General features: G+C 42.0%; 2 protein-coding genes across 2 annotated transcripts in view; one reads left to right on the top strand and one right to left on the bottom strand.

Moving 5' to 3' along the window:
• Positions 1–3,759, bottom strand: part of SUGCT (succinyl-CoA:glutarate-CoA transferase) — a 247,269-nt gene extending 243,510 nt beyond the window's left edge. The window contains exons 1-2 of the mRNA XM_053466256.1: positions 3,293–3,759; positions 325–376 (exon numbers count right to left, since the gene is read on the bottom strand). Of these exons, the coding sequence (XP_053322231.1) occupies positions 325–376; positions 3,293–3,434 (194 nt within the window). The 5' untranslated portion in view covers positions 3,435–3,759. The remainder of the gene's footprint in view (positions 1–324; positions 377–3,292) is intronic.
• A 6,259-nt stretch (positions 3,760–10,018) lies between these two features.
• MPLKIP (M-phase specific PLK1 interacting protein) lies at positions 10,019–13,200 on the top strand. The gene is made up of 2 exons (XM_053466262.1): positions 10,019–10,548; positions 12,313–13,200. The coding sequence occupies exons 1-2, from the start codon at positions 10,117–10,119 to the stop codon at positions 12,514–12,516; spliced, it is 636 nt and encodes a 211-aa protein (XP_053322237.1). The 5' UTR covers positions 10,019–10,116; the 3' UTR covers positions 12,517–13,200.
• Positions 13,201–21,929: the final 8,729 nt, after the last annotated feature.

Here is a 21,929-nt window from a genome sequence, read left to right as displayed (position 1 = left end):
TGTAGATGTTCTTAATGTTGTAAATGACGATGATTTATTTTAATGGTATATTTTCATAGGTGTACAGAGGCCCTTTATCAACAACCATCCCTCCCGTGTTCCAATGGCACATTGTGTTCGCTAATCCAGGTTTAAAAGGCTAACTGATCATTAAAAACCCCTTTTGCAATTATGTTAGCATAGCTAGAAATTTCTTTGTTTTCCTTAAAAACATCTAAGTGACCCCATGTTTTCTCCCAAGTCTTTTTACCCTTACTTGACATTTTGTAACCATCTTCCTCCCCAGATCTGTAATATTTTCCCTCTATAGTAATCTTAAAATACCTGGTCAAGTCCAGGATTTTTACACCTTCTAGTGGTTTCACATTGCCAGAATCTGTAATCATAGAATACATATAAGCATATAAGAAATATAAAAGCATACATACAAAACATGTGCAGGAAAAAAAAACAGTACACCAATTTCCAAGATGAGGTACATATAATTTTCTTTCTTTATAAAACTGCGAAAGTTGCCATGGCGGCCACCAGGAAAGTGAAGGAGCATTACTTGTTTTACCAAAAGACAGGGGTAGTTGAGGCAAACAGGATCAGGGTCAGGGGAAACATTTTTGGTCAACAACTGCTAGGGCGAGGCCCGGCCTGGCCATTTTGAACAAGAGGCAAATGCCCAATTGCTGGTCGAATGCCCATCCACGTGCTATGTGACCATAACCCCCAAGTCCACCCCAGGCTAAGCAGAGAGGTGTGGAATAGTATAAACATAAACTTTATGTGACCGAGCAGTAGCAACGCAGTAGCTCACACCACGTGCAAGCAGGGAGCAAGCAGGGAGCAAGACAGACTCCATGTAAGTGTGTGTGTGTGTGTGTGAGTGAGCGAATGTGTAAAGACAGTGTGTATGTATACAAACACACACGAGGGGGGCAATTGGCTTTGCTTGCCCGCAGGCCAAAGGGTACCAGCCTTTCCTTACAGATTATGTGCTGTAAAAGTTCTCATATAATACTCACCTTTTTCCCTATTTTAGGACTCTTGGAGAAGAGGTTGTGTATTATGCAAAGGTATAATGAATGTTGTACACGGGCCACAGTTGCATGTAACTCTAAATATTATATAGGAAGTATAATCAAAACATATAAAAGCAAGAAACCCCTTTATGATTCAGAAGGCTCCAATTATGATGAAGAAGAAGGAGTAGATAAATTCACAATGTATAGTATAAACACCTTGGAGAACAAGCCTGACACAAAATGGGTGGCCGCCATGGGAAAGAAGAAGTTCATTCCAACTCATTTTTGGGCCTGTCAAATGGTTTAATGTGAAAAAACGATATGGCTTAATCAACAGAAATGGCACCAAAGAAGGTGCCATGAAAAAATCACCCTAGATAGAGATTGCCATAGAAGTAAAAGATTGATGAAGTAGAAGGGAATTAAGGTAACTGTCACTGGTGTTGTTATGATCCATGGTGGCAAATCTGCAGCAAATCATTACAATTATCCATGTCAAAGGGGTCCTCATAACTACCAGCAAAATTACCAAAACAGAAAGGTGAAGGCAAACCAGCAACACCTAATCTGGCAGATGGAGTTGCCCATCGTGTTGACTGCACAGGCACAAACCTCGGTATGTTCCAGCCTAGAGAGACATTGAAAATGAAGCAGACAACCAAGGTGCAGGATAGAAAGGCCGAGCAGTGCCATCAAATATGTACAGAGGTTTTATACAATAATTCCCCAGAGGAACCACTTGTCAGAGACAGAGAGATTTGGAACAAAGAGAATCAGGAGAATGGACCCCATGGTCAGCACCCACCTAAGTGTCAGTCAGTGATGTATTCTGGAAATATTGGCTTCTGTGCTGCATAATGGGAAGCCAATCATCTTATTACAGAAACTGCTTTCTCACAATTTTTGGAGACTTTTTTACTACAATACTTGAAGCAAATGTTATTTGGAAATTAAAGTGGTACTTTAATTGCAAGAGGGAAGATGTTGTTTATTCTACACTTACTAGTAAAAGGTGCTCATTATATTTTTAAAATCAGCAGGACATGGGATAATGGGATGTTGATAATAATTCAACAACAAAAAATATAGCTAAAATATTATAGCAAAAATATCTGTTTCACAGCTTTGCTACGAACGCTAAGCCATGGACACTTTGTCGAAAACACATCTCCAGTTAATATTAATGCAAGCTACATCATTCTGGGTAAAACATTAAGTTGTTTTCAGATTCGCATTATATCATTAAATCTGACCTTTGTTTTATGGGACTAGAGCTATTAACTTGCGTTCAGAAATTATCTTAACATAAATATTAAACAGAAAATGTGATATAATAATGAGTATAACATCAGTAATAAACATATCAAACAAAACTGGCCTAAAACTAGCTTATTAAATAAAGGGGGGGGGTATTTTAAGCCTGGCATTTATTGTACACAGGTATGGGCAGGTATTATTATTTATTGAATTACAAAGCGTCATCATATTCCACAGCGCTTTACAATGGGTAGCATAACAAAGGGACAGTCATGCCCATTTTTTGAGTTCATCAACAAAGTAAACTGTTTTACAAAAATGCAATCAGATTTGGGAATTACAATGCGTTTTGCCCTATTGTCTGGGTCGAGGATGAAACCCATCAGCGCACAGTTGTTCTTTCTACCTCCTAGATAAGATGGGGTGTGAAACTGTCAAAAAGAGGGAGACATACTGCCTGGCACAGTGTTTTCATCTAACAATCCATAGGGCATGGGGGTCCGGGGGGGTGGATTCAATATTATTATAATGGTGCTCCTAAAATATGGCAGTTCCTTGAATGACAGCCACACACAGATATATGACCAGCAAGATCTATACATTTGGGATCATATAAGAGCCCTTTCCTGGTAATCCATGACAGTTCGCAGCTACTTATATACACAAAACACACAGCTGACTTGCCTTTTTAAGACATGCTGTTCATTTCGTCTTTATCATAAACACTACCAATCCATTCATTTATCACACTAATAAACACATTATGACATGGATATATTTAGATATAATATAAATAACATATAGTAAAATATACATATAGGAGCACCCTTGAAAAATATGTATAACAGACCATGCCATATATAGTACAGGGGTTATATATTTTAAGTGATATAGATAATAGCACCTCTAGGTCTTTTTGTATTTTATTTTGCATTCTGGATCAGTCCTGGTACATAATTAAGACAGAGTGTAATGTATTATGGAATGTAGATAACACATGGGTGCTAGTAAATCTATTATACCTCTCTGGCAGTAACCCCGCAGCAGCAGGGGGCATGCAGGGTGCCTGGTAAGGGAGGAGGTGTAAGGGGAGGCCCCACATTGCACCCTCACCACCCTGTAGCTCCTCCTCAGGGACTCCACAAGTCGGGAAGTGGGTTGCATAATTCAGGGAAACGCCGATCAGACAAGCAGGACTCATACAGAAACTCAGGACCCCACTCACTGTCCCGGTGCAAGAAAGAGTCCCACTACAGGCAAACAAGACAGAGGAGGAGGGGCGGGCAGCTGGAGGGCACCGGGCCGGCAGGGGGCGGGGCTACTACTGATCTGTCCGGGGAGAAGAAGGGACTCACACTGCAGGCCTATAGTTAATACATGATATAATATAGTTATTATCAATCTTTGACTAGTGAGTGTGGGGTTGAATGTAACTTTGAATAATGGGTATTAGTTATTTTGCGGTCCATAGTAAAAGTAACACAGAAATCTATTACAATGTTGCAACCACAGGGAAGTAGAAGGACTGTAGAGGATCATAACAAATAAACATGTTAAAGAAGGTGTTGACATATAAGCGTCTATAACTCAAAGATATTGATGGAAAAGGCCCTGACATTTACATTTTGTTAATTGTTTTATGTTATATTTGCAGGGTGAGAATGTCTGAGAACACACTGTGCTGACCAATTTACTAAAACAATCTGAAGTATAACTTGAATGTCACCAGAACAAAAGTACTGCCAGGTGGAATGCATGTTCCTTTGCCTATAATCCTCTCTTCATCTAACTGTGGTCATAGAAGATTACCAGAAGCTGTTCATGCCTGCATTGCCATACTCCTAATGCTAGGAACCTGGATGGTGCCTGATCACTACTAGTCCACTCTGAATACATGAAAATGTCAGTGATTCACTAACGACAGCAAAATACCGTATTGGCTCGGATATAGGCCGCCCCCGTATATAGGCCGCACCCTAAAAGTTTGGTGCTTTTTTAAAGAAAAAGTTTTTTTTCTTTAAAAAAGCACCAAAAAAAACATGCTGCCACTCTGCCCCCCCCCGAGATATGCTGCCACTGTCCTCCCTCCCCGAGATACGCTGCCGCTGTCCTCCCTCCCCGAGATACGCTGCCGCTGTCCTTCCTCCCCGCGATACGCTGCCGCTGTCCTCCCTCCCCGCGATACGCTGCCGCTGTCCTCCCTCCCCGCGATACGCTGCCGCTGTCCTCCCTCCCCGCGATACGCTGCCGCTGTCCTCCCTCCCCGCGATACGCTGCCGCTGTCCTCCTCTGCCCCCCCCTCCTCGACTTACCGGAGCAGACTCCCGGGTGTCTTGCGGGGCCGGCGAGGGACATCTACGCAATACGCGTATGCAACTTCCGGTACCGGAAGTTGCATTCGCGTATTGCGTAGATGTCTCCCGCCGGCCCCGCAAGACACCCGGGAGTCTGCTCCGGTAAGTCGGGGGTGGGCAGAGGTAAAACGCTTAGATAACCTCCCGTGCCGGCACCCCCCCCCCGTGGGAAGTGCTGGCAGGGGAGGCTGTCTGAGCGTATCGGGGAGAAGGATGCAGGTCCCCTGCACCGCTGCGGGGGATCTGTATCTTAACCCCGCTGTCTGCCCGGCGCCCGGGCGCTAGACCCCGAATATAGGCCGCACCCCCACTTTAAAAACCTAAAGTGGGGGAAAAAAGTGCGGCCTATATTCGAGCCAATACGGTAATTACTTGTCAGGAGTTAAATCTTTTCTAAATTAAGTCACCAATCTTCAATCGGTGGTTTCAACAGGTTATTTAACCCCTTCGTAATGAAAGATGTACCATGTATGTGAAAATGTTCCTAGAGGACCAGTAATGTACCTGGAGATGAGGTACTGCTGCTTCCTGCCCTTAAGTCTGGGTAGACCTGCAACAATGATGAAGAGTCCTCCCAACCTCCACCTAGAATGTAAGTTCCTGCGGGAACAGGGCCCTTCATTCCTCTTGTATCTGTATGTCAATTGCTGTATTGTACCTGTCGTTATCTGTAAAATTTTCATCTTGTACAGCGCTGCGGAATCTATCGGCGCTTTATAAATACAGTATAATAATATTAATAACCTTTTGATGGCTCCTACAGGAGTGATCATACTGGCTTAAGGAGTGATCATACTGCCTTAAGCCCACAGGCAGCTTCAGGGACAAAGTCCTGAGTTTGGGCACCAGTCGCAACCCTCCCCTGCTACACATTCTATTATGCGACATGGTAATTTAGGGATTAATGCTTGTGTCTTCAGCCCCCAAAAGCTTGTGGGGACAAATCAGACTAAATTCTGCACTGCTATGGTGCACCTACACCACAAGACTCTGCACAGCCAATCAGGAATGAGCTGAGGATGATCGTACCACTCCTGACCAATAAGAGTAATCTAATTATTATGATGCCCCCATCCCCAGGGCCGGCCTTAGGGGTGTGCGGCCGCACAGGGCGCCATAGCAACAGGGGCGCCGTCCGGGACTTAAATTAAAACATCGTTTGTTTTTTTTGTAACTTTATTTAACATCCTCCATGTTAAATAAAGTTGTTTTTAACTTTATTTAACATGGAGGATGTTAAATAAAGTAAAAAAAAAAACGGTGTTTTCATTTAAGTCCCGGGCAGGGGCGCCGAGCGGTCGCTCGTGAAGTTTTCAGCAACCGCTCGGCGCCCCTCACTGTCTTTGTCGCGGTCCCGGCGTTTCGTGCTGAGCGCCGGAATTATTCTGGTGCTCACAGAGCGGGAAGACGGACGCCTCCAGCTCCCACCGCAGGACTCCAGCAACAAGGTAAGTAAGGATAGGGGGTAGATAGTGATAAGGGGCAGGGGAGGAAGGCAGTGATAAGGGGCAGGGGAGGAAGGCAGTGATAAGGGGCAGGGGAGGAAGGCAGTGATAAGGGGCAGGGGGGAAAGCAGTGATAAGGGGCAGGGGGGGAAGGCAGTGAGAAGGGGTGGGGGGCAGTGAGAAGGGGCGGGGGGTACAGTGAGAAGGGGCGAGGGGAAGCAGTGAGAATGGGCAGGGGGGGGAGATTTTTTTCCTTTCTTTTTTTGGGATGGGGGGGTGCCAGAGGAGTAGTTCGCACAGGGTGCCAGAACACTAAAGGCCAGCTCTGCCAGTCCCCATAAATCAGTGACAGATATCATAGAGTGAGAGAGGGGGGTCATCCAAGGAAAAAAAACAAACACTCACACAAATTTTTCTTAAATACATAATTATTACTACCTGATAACTTGTCAGTGACAATTTTGGTCTTAATTATTGATTGGCCTCACTGATCAATGTCAGTGCCCTAAATTTGTCACTTAGAAGTGATCTGACAGAGATTAATGGCTTTTTAGGTCACTGATCATTGATCAGTCTCACCAATCAATAACCAATGACATAAAATGATCATCATCCTTATCACTAACACTATATACTAACTGTAACCTAACCCTAGCATATAACCATACTGAACGCAATAACTATCCACTAACAAGACCCTGGCGCTACCCCTTGCACTATACCCTAACGCCTAACCTAACACTAAGCTGTTAAATTAGAGTTATTTGCACATTACTTGGTTTAGAGACACCAAAAACAGATTTGCCTCGAGCCCCAGTCATGCAGCAGAGACCCCCTACAGGCAGCTAGGCAGAGAGAGGTCTCTGTGCCATCTGTGCCTACCCAACATCCGTCTTCTGCACAGCCCCGTCGGAATGTCTCAGAATTTAGCCAGCTTTGGGCTCCCTGCCTCCTTTCCTTGATTCTGATACCAGAATAAAGGTGTGTGGTGGAAACTTTTATGACACCTTGCTATCAGTAAAGTATGAAGACATCAGTTGTCTCACAGAACTGCTGTCTGTTCATGTCCTGTATTTAAGTTATTTAAAAAGGAGGTGTATTTCTGCTTGTGCAAGTCAATCAAAGCATTGTGATGTAAACTCTCTTTTGTTGTGTTTTGGATTTTAAAAAATACAAGTTGCTTTGAGTGTGAAGCCACTCCAGTGTCTTAGGGGGCACCATAAGAACAATGAATGCATATGAAAGTGCTTTGTATATGCTTTGCATTCTTCACACCTGAAAAAAAAAGAAAAAAGTAATTTTGTTATGTTGAAGCCACAGCTCCACAGTTGCAGGTCCCTGCTCCCTCATGGTCTGGTGTTTTGCTCCACTAATTGGCTGCTTGAAGAAGCCGATCAGTGGCAGAAAGTGTTCCTATTGAAGTCAATGTGAGATTTTTCTGTGCATGACACCCACCTCCCACAGTAGCATTTGCAGAGCCAGCACTGATACTGACTGGCGGTAAGTACACCATGTGTCAGGATATGTGTTTGCCTAAATACATCTCATGCATGGCAAATGCAGAGGCTATCCTATAGGTCTACGTGCATTTATTGGCTGCAATATCCCTTAATGACTGAAAACCATTTCCTAAAACTCAACAATTTGCTAATGAAAAGTCATCGGGAATGATAAAAAGGTTAGGAGGGGCATAATTTTTTTTACAACTCTGTCATAGTTTTTTCCACTTTCACAGGGCTTTGTCATTTAAGTGTATGAATCTAAGCAAGCTTTCATAGCATAGCCTGTTTATAGCCACTGGGAAACAGATGGGTTGCTAATACTGAAAAAGCAGGATAGTAAGGCAGCTATGCGGGACAATGTCTGAAAATCAGGGCTGTCCCTTGAAAAATGGGAGGTATGCATTATTTACTGGCACACAGTTTGCAAGACAATGAAGACCGTGGAGAGGGATTAATTGCTGCATAGCAGCAGTGACATATCCTGGCCTAGCCCGACTAGGTGTAGGCCTAGGGCATTAGATCCGGGGGGGGGGGGGCACCAGTCCACTTTGGTGATCAAGCTTCCCCAGTGTCCCACTGCACAACAGGCCAGTTAGAAGGGAGATCCTTGATGTCCCCAACCTACCTATTTATACTATGAAGGCTGTGTCGGCTCAGCACAGCCTTCGTAGGCTTTATTAAATGGCACGATATGCCTTTAAGACACAGGGCACCAGGATATGATGTCATATGCCAGCGCTTTGTTTCTTAAGGGCACACAGTGCCTTCTATTGTACTTGGGATGCCAATGCCAGAGTGGGCGGCAGCTTTAAGTTGGGTCTTAGGCTGCTCCGAAAAGGTAAATACATAACTACATTGCAGGACTGATCTCCATATTGTGGGACCACAACACACCATCCTGGAACAATGTGATAGAACCCAAAATTCAGGATTGCTGCGTGTGAATCAGGACAGTTGTAATGCATGCCATATTAGTGCATTAGCACAAGGACTGAAGCAATGTCTCATCTTCCTTGACCATGTAAAGACTTCTGTGATTAGTTAGGGTTGGACATTTAGTAGCTTTGAGAACTTTCTCCATGGAAGTTAAAACTTGCCTTGCATGGGAGCCTTCCTTTGTTCTAAATGAGGATTAAACGGACAGGGGATTTCCAGTCTAAGGTTAAATTGCGCTTTAACTGTCCACACTGTGAAATATGTGTATATATATATATATATATATATATATATACCGTATTGGCTCGAATATAGGCCGCACTTTTTTCCCCCACTTTAAGTTTTTAAAGTGGGGGTGCGGCCTATATTCAGGGTCTAGCGCCCGACGCCAGGGACATGCAGTCCCGGGCGCCGGGCAGGCAGCGGGGTTAAGATACAGATCCCCCGCAGCGGTGCAGGGGACCTGCATCCTACTCCCCGATACGCTCAGACAGCCTCCCCTGCCAGCACTTCCCACGGGGGGGGAGTGCCGGCACGGGAGGTTATCTAAGCGTTTTACCTCTGCCCACCCCCGACTTACCGGAGCAGACTCCCGGGTGTCTTGCGGGGCCGGCGGGAGACATCTACGCAATACGCGTATGTAACTTCCGGTACCGGTACCGGAAGTTGCATACGCGTATTGCGTAGATGTCCCTCGCCGGCCCCGCAAGACACCCGGGAGTCTGCTCCGGTAAGTCGAGGAGGGGGGGCAGAGGAGGACAGCGGCAGCGTATCGCGGGGAGGGAGGACAGCGGCAGCGTATCGCGGGGAGGGAGGACAGCGGCAGCGTATCGCGGGGAGGGAGGACAGCGGCAGCGTATCGCGGGGAGGGAGGACAGCGGCAGCGTATCTCGGGGAGGGAGGACAGCGGCAGCGCATCTCGGGGAGGGAGGACAGCGGCAGCATATCTCGGGGAGGGAGGACAGAGTGGCAGCATGTTTTTTTTGGTGCTTTTTTAAAGAAAAAAAACTTTTTCTTTAAAAAAGCACCAAACTTTTAGGGTGCGGCCTATATACGGGGGCGGCCTATATCCGAGCCAATACGGTATATATATATATATATATAGTTCGACTTGTCTAGATGTATAAGATTACACAACCTCTTAACAGTGAAAATAAAAAAAAAACTAATTTACTAGTGATTATTTGTGTTACATACTGCAGCTGGTGTTTTGTCTAGGTGGCACAGCTCTTATTTTAGGGCTCACTATTCTATATATACATATAGCGTATATTCTATGTATACACTATTACCCAGCAAACATTCCGAGCTCCTAGAAAGGAGGAACACTGAAAGGGGCTGTACCTCCTAAAGAGGGACCCTGGGAAGATTGCCGAAGACCTGAAAAAGCGTATTGCTTAGTTTCCTCAGGAACCTTTATCTTACAGCCACGCAGAGCGAAGGAGCGGAAGTTGGGGACTGGAGAGGAAGCGGAGTGAGAAGGCGGAAGCGCTGCCCAGCTAGGTACGCAGTGTTACTGGGAAGAGGTCGCGTTCGGGCCTGGTTATTGAGCGGAGGATTTTGAGCGGTGACTTTGGGGTACTGGTTGCATTTCTCTTAAGCCTGAGCCATGCACAGGCCAGAGTTCCGTTCCCCGACCACCCCACTCCACGGCGGTGGAGGGAGCCCAAACTCCTTTCGTAGCCCACCCCAGTTTTTAGGCCACGCCGCCGGTGGGATGCCGGGTTCCATGCTTCCTCCTCCGTTACCGAATTGGGGATACGGGAATCCTCACACCCCTCCCTTTGTGCAAAGGCCTCACCGGCCTTACGGGAACGGAGGTGGGCAGTCCCCGCGCTCATCCCCCGGTGGAGGTCAGAACTTTTACGGTGGTAGATTTGGCAACCAGTCCCCAGGGAACACCCCGCCCCGACGGCCTAGTCCTCGTTATAATTCAGGCCCCTACAACATGTCGCCAGGAGGAGGAAACATGTACCAGCAACAGCATCATCATCATCATGCCCGAGGTTACGGCTCTCCCAGGCAGCCGATGAACTACCAGGTAATAGGGAGGAAAGGCGGTGTGTACAGAGCCTCACCGACCGCGCGCATGGGGGTGGGATATTATCACACACGAAGTGGAGAAGCACCGGATCGTTAAAAAAAATAAAAATTAAAAAATCGCGTGTGAAACGGGGGAAGGGTAGTCCAAATATCGGTACGAGATCTGTGCAACGAGGCTGGTAAAAAATTAGATCTGGACTAAACATTGGTCTTTATCCTTGTGCATACGCAGGGTTTATATTAAATATATTTATTGTAAAAAGATATACACTAAGCTTGTGTGATGTATGAGGAGCTGGCGAGGTAATGGCGATTGTGTGTTTATAGTAAGGTGTGTATTCTGGAAGGTTCCTGGATTGCCTCTTTTTTTTCTTACCAATGAATTTTTTTTTTTAATCTATAAAAGAATATACCTAGAAGGAGCTGGTGAGTTGGGATGACCAAAAAACTGCTTAACAAAGTTTTTTTTTTTATAGCATAGTAATAAAGTATGATTTTATAAATCTTTTGCACACTTCAGGCATTCTGAGTAGACCTTAGGTAATGCCGGTCAAGACAGGCACTAAAATAGGGAAAAGTAACAAGAATAAAGATTACAAGAATCTTACTACATTACATCATACACCCACCTTGGAGAATATCACCCATATCTTCCGTGGAGAAGATATTAGGTAAGACACCAAAAAGGGACATTTTGTTCCTTTTTTTATATTAATTACTTTTGCAGGCTTGTCTTTAGATTGCAGTATTGGACAGCTACACTTGGCTCCCAAACACATCTCTATGATTTTTATAACACCTATTAAAATGGTGTTCCAGGGTTATTAAGACTAATTATTTTTCTAAAATGTTCTAAGGTATGGATACGTGTAGTAGAAAGTAGGTAAAATGATAATGTGAATTTTCTCCTTCCACCTAAATAAATAAATATTTAGTTTAGGCTGAAACATTAGTAGCTGTTCATTGTGAAGAACAGAGGAAAGGTGTCAAAGTTACACTGCTTCAATGAAGGATGTGTTTGGATAGCGATTGTGCCCACCTGGCCAGATACATATGCCAACGAATTCCTGAAGCTTTTGTATAGACGTCCGGCTGTCGCAATTTAACTTCTTTTTCCCCAGTTTTCTTTAGCGCAATCTACAGGTATTTTCCTTCTATAAGCGACAACATTTGGAGATAACATGGTTCTCTGTTAGAAAGTAATATTAAGTAAAGTTACACCAAGGCTTCTGCATTGTGTATAAGCTTGCGGCATACTGTAGCGGTAAATGTTTGTAAAGCGAATCTAGTCAAGATCTCCTCTGCAGGATTTGGTATACTGTAGCTGCAGGAATATCGTCGGCAAACAGTCCTGTCTGCCTGAAGGAGGCACCAGTTGGTCTACAATGTCACCAAAATTCTTTTACAACTTTGGTGGAAAGATGGCTAAGAAATGTAGTAGTGATTACTTAATCATTTTTTCTTTTTCCCCGTGTAGTTTAAAATAACATTTTGCACCTGTCTTGTCTTCTAGTAGTATGGCTAGTCACAATCGTATGAGTATTGTCAAACAGCATTTGGTGGTCTACATTATTAACTAGTGATCTTTAATTTTCACCGATAAGGTCTAGTGTAAATGTATGAGATTTATTAACTTACTTGGTGCTGGTGCTGACCCGTTAATTTTAAACTTCTAAACATATGTAGTTTCTCTCAATAATTATAGACCACTTTAGGGTATATATATGGAATATTTTTTTTACTTGATGATTTTTCTTCCAAGGGTTCACCCAGGACATCTACACCATTTGGTACAGCGCATGGCAGAGGGAAAAGAGTGTCTAATGATGTGGAACAGTATTACAGACCTTCAATGCTTGAGGACCCATGGGCTAATCTTAAGCCATTATCACTTTCAGAAATAGAACAACCCAACATCAATGAGCAAACAACATGTACTCGTAAAAGGGGAAGGTATTTTAGTTAACACCCTTACGCTTATTTCTCCTGGGTAGAGCTAAAACCCCACAAATGGTCAAGGACACAGTTCAGAACCTTTTTTAATTTGACAGATCCTGTCTCTTTTATCATATTTTTTTATTACAACATAACGTCAGTCTGTAATATTTTGGAAGGCGTGAGCTCTGTGGTAAGATAAATCAGGAAGAGTCCACCAGCAATGAAGAACAATTTTGTTCTGTAATCACCAGCGTTTCATGTGACTGTTGTCCGCAGCTCTCAGATTCCAAGACTTGTTACTCTTGTGCACCTGGTAGGCTTAAATTGAAGCCTATTTTTTACCGTTTTCTTCCATTATTAAATGGATTTATTTTTTTAGGCGACTTAGCCGGATAAACAATATAGGTTTGTAATACTTTATTTATGCAGCAAGCATGTTTGTGCAGCGGTTTCAGAGGAATTGTGATACATTTTTGTATGACTAGAATCATCAAAATATGTTGGTGTAATATTTCATTCTCTGATCATTTTTTTTAATAGAAAATTTTTAATCGTTTCAGGGTGTTTATTAGATTACATTTATGTAAATTTGTACATAACTTCAGTTAAGTATATAAAAAAAAAAAATACCTACCTGACAAACTATTGAAACATTTTGTCTGTGTCCAGATCTGATATTTTGCTATAAAACAAGCATTAAAGTGGGTCACGATATGTACAGTTTTTTTTCTTTATGGCTTTTTTTTTTTTTTTGTATGTTATAATGTTGTGTGAACTGACTGGGGATTTGTTTTATTGTACTTATAGAAACTTTATTTGTAAAAAAACAATTTCTAGAAAACTTACTCCTCAAGTAAACCATTTATTTGGATTTGTAGATCTTTTATTAAGATTCACGTCTAGACCTTTGAAATAGTGGTATAAACAAAAGGGTGCGCACATTCATATGCAGATAGTGTTCTATGTTTAACTAGAAACAAACAATGAGTTAAAGGAAACAAAGGTTTCCACTGAGATTGTTATTCTTAACAAATGCAACCTATGTTTATAGTGAAACTTAAGAGGTGTTTCTAAAGAACCAATGATGTCCATCAGCTGTGGTAGGTCAATTCAGAAGGATAAAAAAAAGCTGTATCATTGTAGAAATTACATTACAATTTTATGATAATAAATTCCTTCAGTAGTCATGCTATGTCTGGGAAGAGTTACGAAAATGCAGCATAAAATAAATGCAAAAAAGTTATTGGTCTGTAGTAACTTATAGGCATCCCAATTTTTAAGCTTTGAACACTCCTTGCCGCCTATTGTCCTATCCTAGGCATGAAATAATTTAGTGGTCTTTAACAACCTGTACAAAATGTAGGTAACAACTTATAGTAGCCCTCAGGTATGTGTTGGTAAGTAAATTTGGGATATGACGAAGTCTAATCACAGAGGAATAAGCAGCACAGGTAAGTGTGCACTTAAAGTGTTAACGTATATTAAGTGTTTGATACTAAAAGCTATTGATCCACAAATAAAAAAGGGCCTTGGTTAGCCAGAGTTATATATTGTAAGGAAATGTAGTTTGTAAGTCGTCATATGCTTGCACATTTTTTAATTTAAAAAAAAAAAAAAAGGAAATGGAACATAAATCGGGAGGGGATCTTTTGCATGAAACTGTTTTATGCATTATGCAGTACAACAAAAGTCCATACATTATAAAGCCTTTAAAAGCTCTTGTTTTATTGAGAAACCTGGCTTCCAGAGTTTATTTAAATACGTGTAGAAGCAATAGGATATTAACGTATTATTGGGTGATGCACCATAATATGTCCATGTTGTAAAAAAGTGTACAAAGTACAGGAGCCCTCAGTGCTAGTGATACGGCACTAAAGTATTTGAATGAAAAACATTTCTGCCTAGCACACGTTGCATGTGCAGCAATTCTGTTGGGCCATATGGATCGGTTTAGAGTGAGTTTTGAGGCATTAAGAGTAGAAAAGGATGGATTATGTAAATTGGAATAAGCAGAAGATGAGTCAAACAAGGGGAAAAAGGGGTGGGTTTAGTTTAAAAGATCATTGTCCGTTACACATGTTTTTAAATGTAATGCATTTAGGGCTGCAACTATTTTCATAATTGATTAGTTGGTTTTTTATTTAAAGTGGTTTAAAGAACAAACTGGATGTTAAAAACAAACAGCAGAATAAACAAACTTTGAGGAAAAATGCTTTTCTTGTTTTTATTTCCCAACCTGCCCCAAAGTTATGCACATTTGAGCCCAGGCTTGCCCCACTGCCTCCCAGATATGCCCTATACCCCCTGTATGCCTTATACCCCCATATATGCTCCTTTGCCCCAGCTATGCCTTATAACCCCCTATATGTCATAGCGCCCTCTGATATGGCTTATAACCCAGAAATGCCACTCTGCCCCATCCCAAATATGCCTTATACCCCTGATATGCCTTATAACCCTTTATATGACATGAGAAGCCCCGGCAGAAGTGCTGGCGGTAGCGAAGGATGTCTGCGCATAGACGCCCACCAGCTGTCAGAGTGGAAGATCCAGGTCCCCTGCAGCGCTGCGGGGATCAGGATCTTAGTGTTATTATCCAACCTCTATTTGAGGTCAGATTATAAAATGAGGGGTGTTTTTCAGAGCATTTGATCTGAAATAACCCTCGTTTTATATGCGATAAAATCTATTTCAGCTAATCGATTATCATCTATTTTATCGATTAATTGTTGCAGCCCTAAATGCATTTATGAAATCTATAGCTCGCGCTCTTAATTTCTCACTGAGTGTAAATGATTTAGATATTTGTTTAAAATGGTGATTTACCAACTTATAGTTATGTTCTAGTTTCTGGTCTCCTCCAGTTTTCATGATGATCATCCTACGGCTTCCACAGTCATCTTGTTTTAATCTATGCATTAAAGTGTTTATTTCCATGGCAGTCTTTAGTGAGTTGTTCCTTTTGTTTTACAGTCTGGTGGCATAATTAAGTTCACTTCTTGGAAAGAGCCGCACTACTTGTTCTGAACTCCGTTTTACTAGATATTTATTTATACTTGGACTCGGACATTTCTTACATTTTATATTCATCTATGTATACAAATTGTAATGGGTGTGGTGCCATATGAGTGCATGATCTGCAGTTACAGCATTAGAACATTTCCCAACACTTAACATGGGTTATTTTAAAATGGCTTCATCTAGTATGTGTGAGCAATGCATGGCATAATCAGAGACTTTAGTTGTTCATTGATGAATCATTTGTGTTGGAAAAAGTGCCAGACCTAGTCTGTTAATAAAGGTTAGTAACCTGTCTCTCTTCCTTGTACACAGTTACTGTAGCCTATTTATATAACATTGATAAAGCTGTTGTTTTCACAAATAGGTATTGTGTATTACACACATTTTTACAATGTTGGAAGATCTAGATTACAAACTTAACACCTTAGCAAAACATACTATATTTTTTCATTATTTATAGCTGCTTTGTTGTTGACCCATTTGCAGCCAAACAACCTCTTGGGCCTCACACCACCACCTTAGCTGTGTGTACCTTCTGCGCTTCAAGCTCTGTGCTGGGCCTGCATGGAGAATTCCCCTCCCTTAGACAGTTCCCTGATTTTATTACCTTTCATGCCCTCTTTGTACTGCGTGCCTGTAGGAGGAAGACTATTTTATTCTACTGCAGGCTGGCGTGGTTAAATTAATGTGATTTCCCTAAGTTCTCTTCACCCATTATATGACATTATACAGGGCCAGCTGAGCCATTGTAGTCGATGAAACCTGCTGAGGTCAGCCAATCATAGTGAAGTGAGTGTTAAAGCCACAAACAGCCACTAGTCCTTTTAGTGAATAGACTAAATTGTGAGAAAATATCAAGATTGTATTGTTAAGCGGCTACCTGCACAATACACTCATGCACACAGATACAAACCAATCACTGAAACATTCGATTAGACACATAAATGTATAATTACTAGCTTTCCAAACAGGGCCTGGGAATGAAGGGGGGTTTACAATGTCAATCAAGCTCTCATCAGCCAAGTAGGTTACTTTAAAAACACATGTTTTCTATTTTCAAAGAAATTTCTTACACTGTTATTAGTCCTGAATATGGAAATCGTGAAAACTGATATTTGACATGACAGATCTGCTTTAACTCATACCCAGTATTGTAATTTGTGTCATGCTTGCCAATTCCAAAGAAAGATGGCCCCATCTGAAAGATCTTGCTACCACTCTAAGATCACACTAATGGTTCCATCTATAACTTATAAAAGACACGTGTCATGGTCTTCTGCATGTACACATGGAATGTCTTCACGTTTTGACAAAGCTATCAGTAGTTCTAGACATTATGGTCTATTCACTAAAGGGCGAGTTGACAGAAGCGTTTGCAACACAGCTCAAAGCCTCGACTCGACTATACGTTGTAAAGGATCAACTCCAGCATGCTTTTCTGGCCCTGTATAATGCATAGTTTAAATCAGTGAGTTTTCTCCAAAGTTTCTTCACAGGTGAGTTTTTTTTTTTTTTTTTTTTTTTTAAATAAAAATGTATGCAAAAATGGTGCTTGTTTATTGTTAGGTGTACACAATCACAAATCACTGAATGTTTATGCACTATATCTTTTAGTTGTGTTTTGTTGGCTCCATGAGTATTTAGGGGTTACCTTTATTTTGAATTCAATGAATATGGCACTGTAATTAGTGTCTTGACGTTTTGTTTTTAAAGGGGATACATGGAAGGACTCTTCTGGTTTTTTTTTGCCTCTTCGAGTGCCCGGTTATTTAAGCATGCCTAATGTCGGAAGGTTTCCAAAAACATTTCTGTACACATTACATGATTGCTAAACACCGCAAGCAAGAATTCTTAGTATTACAATATGTTAAATGTTGCATATAATTTTTCTTTCAATGCACGGAATTTGTTAAAAAGCATGTTTTTGTGTGGTTGAGTTCTTGTGGTTTGTGTACAGGGTGTGCGGTTGCAACCCCTTACCCTTAGTTTCAAGCCTGATGAAGCTCCTTCACAGCGATAGCATGGGTTAGGATTTTGCCTTTTTACCTTAAGACAGTTGTTATAATGCCCCCATTCGCTCACTGACTGCCTGAAATTAAATTTTGTTTCTTAGGTGACACCTGCTGCATCTAATGTTGGAGTGGGTATAATGGCAGCAAAGGATAAAGGTAGGTAAACTAATAATGGCTCTGATGTTGTATCAAGTCTTTTAGCGGTATTGGCACGGTAAGTATTCTGGTTTAGAATAATATAAACTTTGTGCAGGGCGGGCCTTGTATGCTTAACCTTTAATATTTAACCTTTAATATGTTGCCGTATCCTATATTTGAGAAAAATGAAGTGGCCAACTTTAATTTGAAGTAACTAAAAAAATAAATTTATAAATCACCGTTGCAGTACCTTGAGGTGCAAGCAGGCCATGATTTTTGGATACTCCTGTTGGAGCACAGGCTTTATCTTCTAAAAATCCATTTTAATATCTTATTCTACCACTGAGCACTGAGATGCTGGCCTGTTTGTGACCCCTGTGTATTTGGAGTTGTGTGCCACTACTCAACGTACTTAAAATACAGTCAGGTCCATAAATATTTGGTCAGTGACACAATTTGCATGATTTTGGCTCTACACCACAATGGATCTAAAATTGACTGCATAACTTCAGTTTTAATTTGAGGGTATTTACATGGACGTAAAACAGGCTATCGTTTGGCTGAAAACCAAAACAAAACCCCATCAGAGAAATATCAGGGTTAGGAGTGGTCAAATCAATCTCACATATTCTCAAAAAGATGTAATTTCTTTGAGCTCATTTACACAAAAAGTCTTCGACCACCACAGAAGACAACTGTATTGGATGATTACAAAATTATTTTGTTGGTGAGCGAAATCCAGCCATGTCAAAACTCTCCAGGAGTTAGGCATATCATTTTCAAAGTGTACAATGGAGAAGACCTCATGAAAGTAAATACAGAGGGTTTACCACAAGGTTTTGGAAACCAGTGCTAAGCCTCAAGAATAGGAAGAAGGGAAGGACCAGTTAATGATCCAAAGCATTTCCACATTACCTAGAGCATGGTGATGGCAGTGTTATGGGTGCTGGTGGAACTGGATCACTTTTGACATAACTGCTGGCAGAAACAGAAGGATGAATTCTGAGGTATATACTATCATCTCAGATTCAGCAAAATTTGTCAAAACTGATACGACAGCAATTCATGGTACAGTGGAATATGGCACAAAACATACTGTGAAAGCAACAAAAGAACTTTTCAAGGCAAAGAAGTGGAATATTCTTCGATAGCCAAGTCAGTCACCTTACCTCAACCCAATTGAGCATCTTACCTACTAAAGGCAGCAACATAAGTGGAATTAAAGACCTGGCAAAGCTCCACCAGGGAGAAAACCCAGAATTTGGTGATTTACATGGGTTCCAGGCTTCAGGCAGTATTTTACTGCAAAGGATTTTCAATCCAGTATTAAAAATGATCATTTTACGTTTGAACCCCTGATGGGCACTGTATGAAAATTACTTTAATTCTTAGCAGTTGATATGTATATTTTTGTTGAACTCCTTGAACCAAGGCAGAAAGTGTGCAATTCGGTCACATCCATCACTTCATTTAAATCCACTGTGGTGGGGGGGTACAGAACGGAAAATTATGAAAATTTAATAAAAGAATAGTTATGAAACTGACTGTATTTTGTAAATGGGTTGGTACCTGAGACTTAAATGCATAGGAGGGTTGCATTGACTAATTTTTATTCAGTACAGCTCAGCTTCAAAAATGTATTAAGCAGTACCAAGCCTGAGCCTTCTAGGGCTGCAACAACTAATCGATAATGAAAATCGTTGAAACGGTCGCCGGCTGCCAGAGAGGAGGATGCGCCGCAGTGCTACAGGGGACCCAGATCAATCTCTCTGGATGGCGGTGGGCGTCTGTGCGATGCGCGCAGATATTCTACGCTACTGCCGGCACTTCTACTGGGGCTTCTATGATGGAGCCGCGGTGTCACATGACCTTCCGGTGCTCAGTTATAGAAGCTCCAGGGAAAGTGCCGGCCAGAAGCAGAGGTTGTCTATGCGCATCGCGCAGACGCTCACTGGCTGCCCCCACTAGACACCAAGGAGTCTGGAGCACGGGGGTAAGTCGGTGGGGGGGCATATCAAGGACGCAGTAGTGTGTGTATATATAGGGGGTTATGAGGCATATTTGGGGCCACAGTGGCATTAGGGGTATAAGGCATATCGGGCACAGTGGCATAGTTGGGGGGGCATGTCACCAGCACAGTGGTATATAGGGGTTATAAGGCATATTGGGGGTCACAGTGGTATATAGGGGCTATAAGGCACATCTAGGGGCAGAGTGGCATATAGGGGGTTATAAGGCATATCAGAGGGCACTATGGCATATAGGGGGTATAAGGTATATCTGGGTTGGGCAGAGTGGCATATCAGGAGGTATAAGGCATATTTGGGGAGGATGGTGTGGCATATCGGGGAGGCAGTGTGGCAAGCCTGGGCTCAAATGTGCAGAACGGGGGGGGGGGGGCAGGTTGAGATAAGTCCTGTAAGTTGCAAGGAGGGGCCTCCATAAATGCATTCTGGTGCCATGTGTTCTCCACGTAAGAGGCGTACACGCACCCGGCCAGCCACGTGATGTAAAAGAAAACGTGATCCATTAGTCCAGGCCATCCAGGCTCATGTGCTCATTGTAGAAGCTTTTGGCAGGGGACAGGGGTCATCTAGCCACCCTGACTGGTCTGCGGCATGCAGCGAACTGATGTACTGTGTGTTCTGACACCTTTCTATCAGACCCAGCATTAACTTTTACAGCAATTTGAGCTCCAGTTGCTCGTCCGTTGGATTTAACCACACGGACCAGCCTTCAACCCCCAACATGGATCAGTGACCGTTGGCCACCCCTTTGCCAGTTCACCACATTTCCTTCCTTGGACCGCTTTTGATAGGTACTGACCACTGTCGACCTGGAACACTCCACAGGAGCTGCTGTTTTCACCCAGTTGTCTAGCCATCACAATTTGGCCATTGTCTAAGTCGCTCAGAACGCTTGTTCGTTTTTTTTTCCTGCTTCTAACACATCAACTTTGAGGATAAAATGTTCACTTACTGCCTAATATATTCCACCCACTGACAGGTGCCATGATCACATTATCAGTGTTATTCACTTCACCTGTCAGAGGTCATAACGGCTGATCGATGTGCATATACATATATAAATTTGAATAATAAAGCCAACCTCTGTATTCATTCCTGCTAACGAGGATCTTTTTGGGAACAATGATGAAAATAAATTCTCAGGAGGTATTTATTGGTTCCAGTCTCTGAAATGTGTTCATAAAAGCAGTTTTTACGGCTTGAGTTGCTGTGGAGGAATCAATGTCTTTTCTTAATAAAAGTTTATTAAAATGAAATGTGTGTAATTTTTTATCTATTTTGTGCTTCTTAAAATAAGATAGAGAGCAAAATTATAATTTACAATTGAGTAACACGAGGCGCTAGTGGGTAAGGGCAATGCACTACAAGTAGTCAACCCCAATGTTCTACTAATATTTGCTCACTATTATTTTGACAATTTCTAGTAAAGGGGTTGTTCATTAAAAATATCTGCTTAAAAATCATATCCTAAATAAATGCTCTGGTCATTTGGTTGCATGCTTCCTGAGTCAATTACCAGATGACTCTTCTTGACCAATATACTCTATGCTTGTGCATCCCTTACCTTTGGGTTGGTGATTGGTCCTTACTAAATTAGGAATGTAAATAAACGACAGTACTTTTTAGTGGGATGGGAAAGAAAAGAACAGCCAGTGCAGGAATACATAGTTGTGTAGACAGCTGCTTTGCTTGTTGAAGAGGCAAAAAAAAATTAATATCGACAATGTTGATGACCACACAGCAAAATGGTTGTAAAGACTTCATTTTTATAAAAGCAGAAATAGAAGTGAAAGGTGATGATTTGTTAACGTTATCTGCATACACCTACCCAGAATCCCTTGTGGTTGGGGCAGCACCACAAGATTTCTGAGGGAACAAGCGTTCTGGCTTGTGGATTAGTGTTTAAATAATGCTTCTACTACCCTTATGTCCTTTTTATTAAAAGTCTGGTTTTGCGATTGATGGTCTTGAGGTCCTCCACCACAGCACAAGGGAGCCCCTTCTCATTCAACTATTATGCCCTACACCACTATGTGATCAGCAGACAGGGAGCAACAAATACAACTCATTATTTGAATTCAGATGGGGCGTTAGAACTATTTGGACACGGTTCAAAGTAAATTGACATTAGTTGCCAAAGTTGCAGTTAAATATTTCCCAATATGGCAAAAATACATATCAGGGATATAATATTTGTGTATATCATATAACATTGGGTTTATTATTAGGCATTCCTATGGTAC

Source organism: Spea bombifrons, chromosome 5 (genome assembly GCF_027358695.1).
Source record: "Spea bombifrons isolate aSpeBom1 chromosome 5, aSpeBom1.2.pri, whole genome shotgun sequence".
NCBI classification, from domain to species: Eukaryota; Metazoa; Chordata; class Amphibia; order Anura; family Pelobatidae; genus Spea; species Spea bombifrons.
The sequence above is the reverse complement of the archived record's forward strand: the minus strand, read 5'-3'. Positions and strand labels throughout refer to the sequence as shown.

Excerpts from the sequence above, each read along its gene's own strand:
- MPLKIP (XM_053466262.1), top strand. The coding sequence starts at position 10,117 with ATGCACAGGCCAGAGTTCCGTTCCCCGACCACCCCACTCCACGGCGGT. Across the intron at positions 10,549-12,312 it reads GGCAGCCGATGAACTACCAG|GGTTCACCCAGGACATCTAC; the intron begins GTAATAGGGAGG and ends TTTTCTTCCAAG.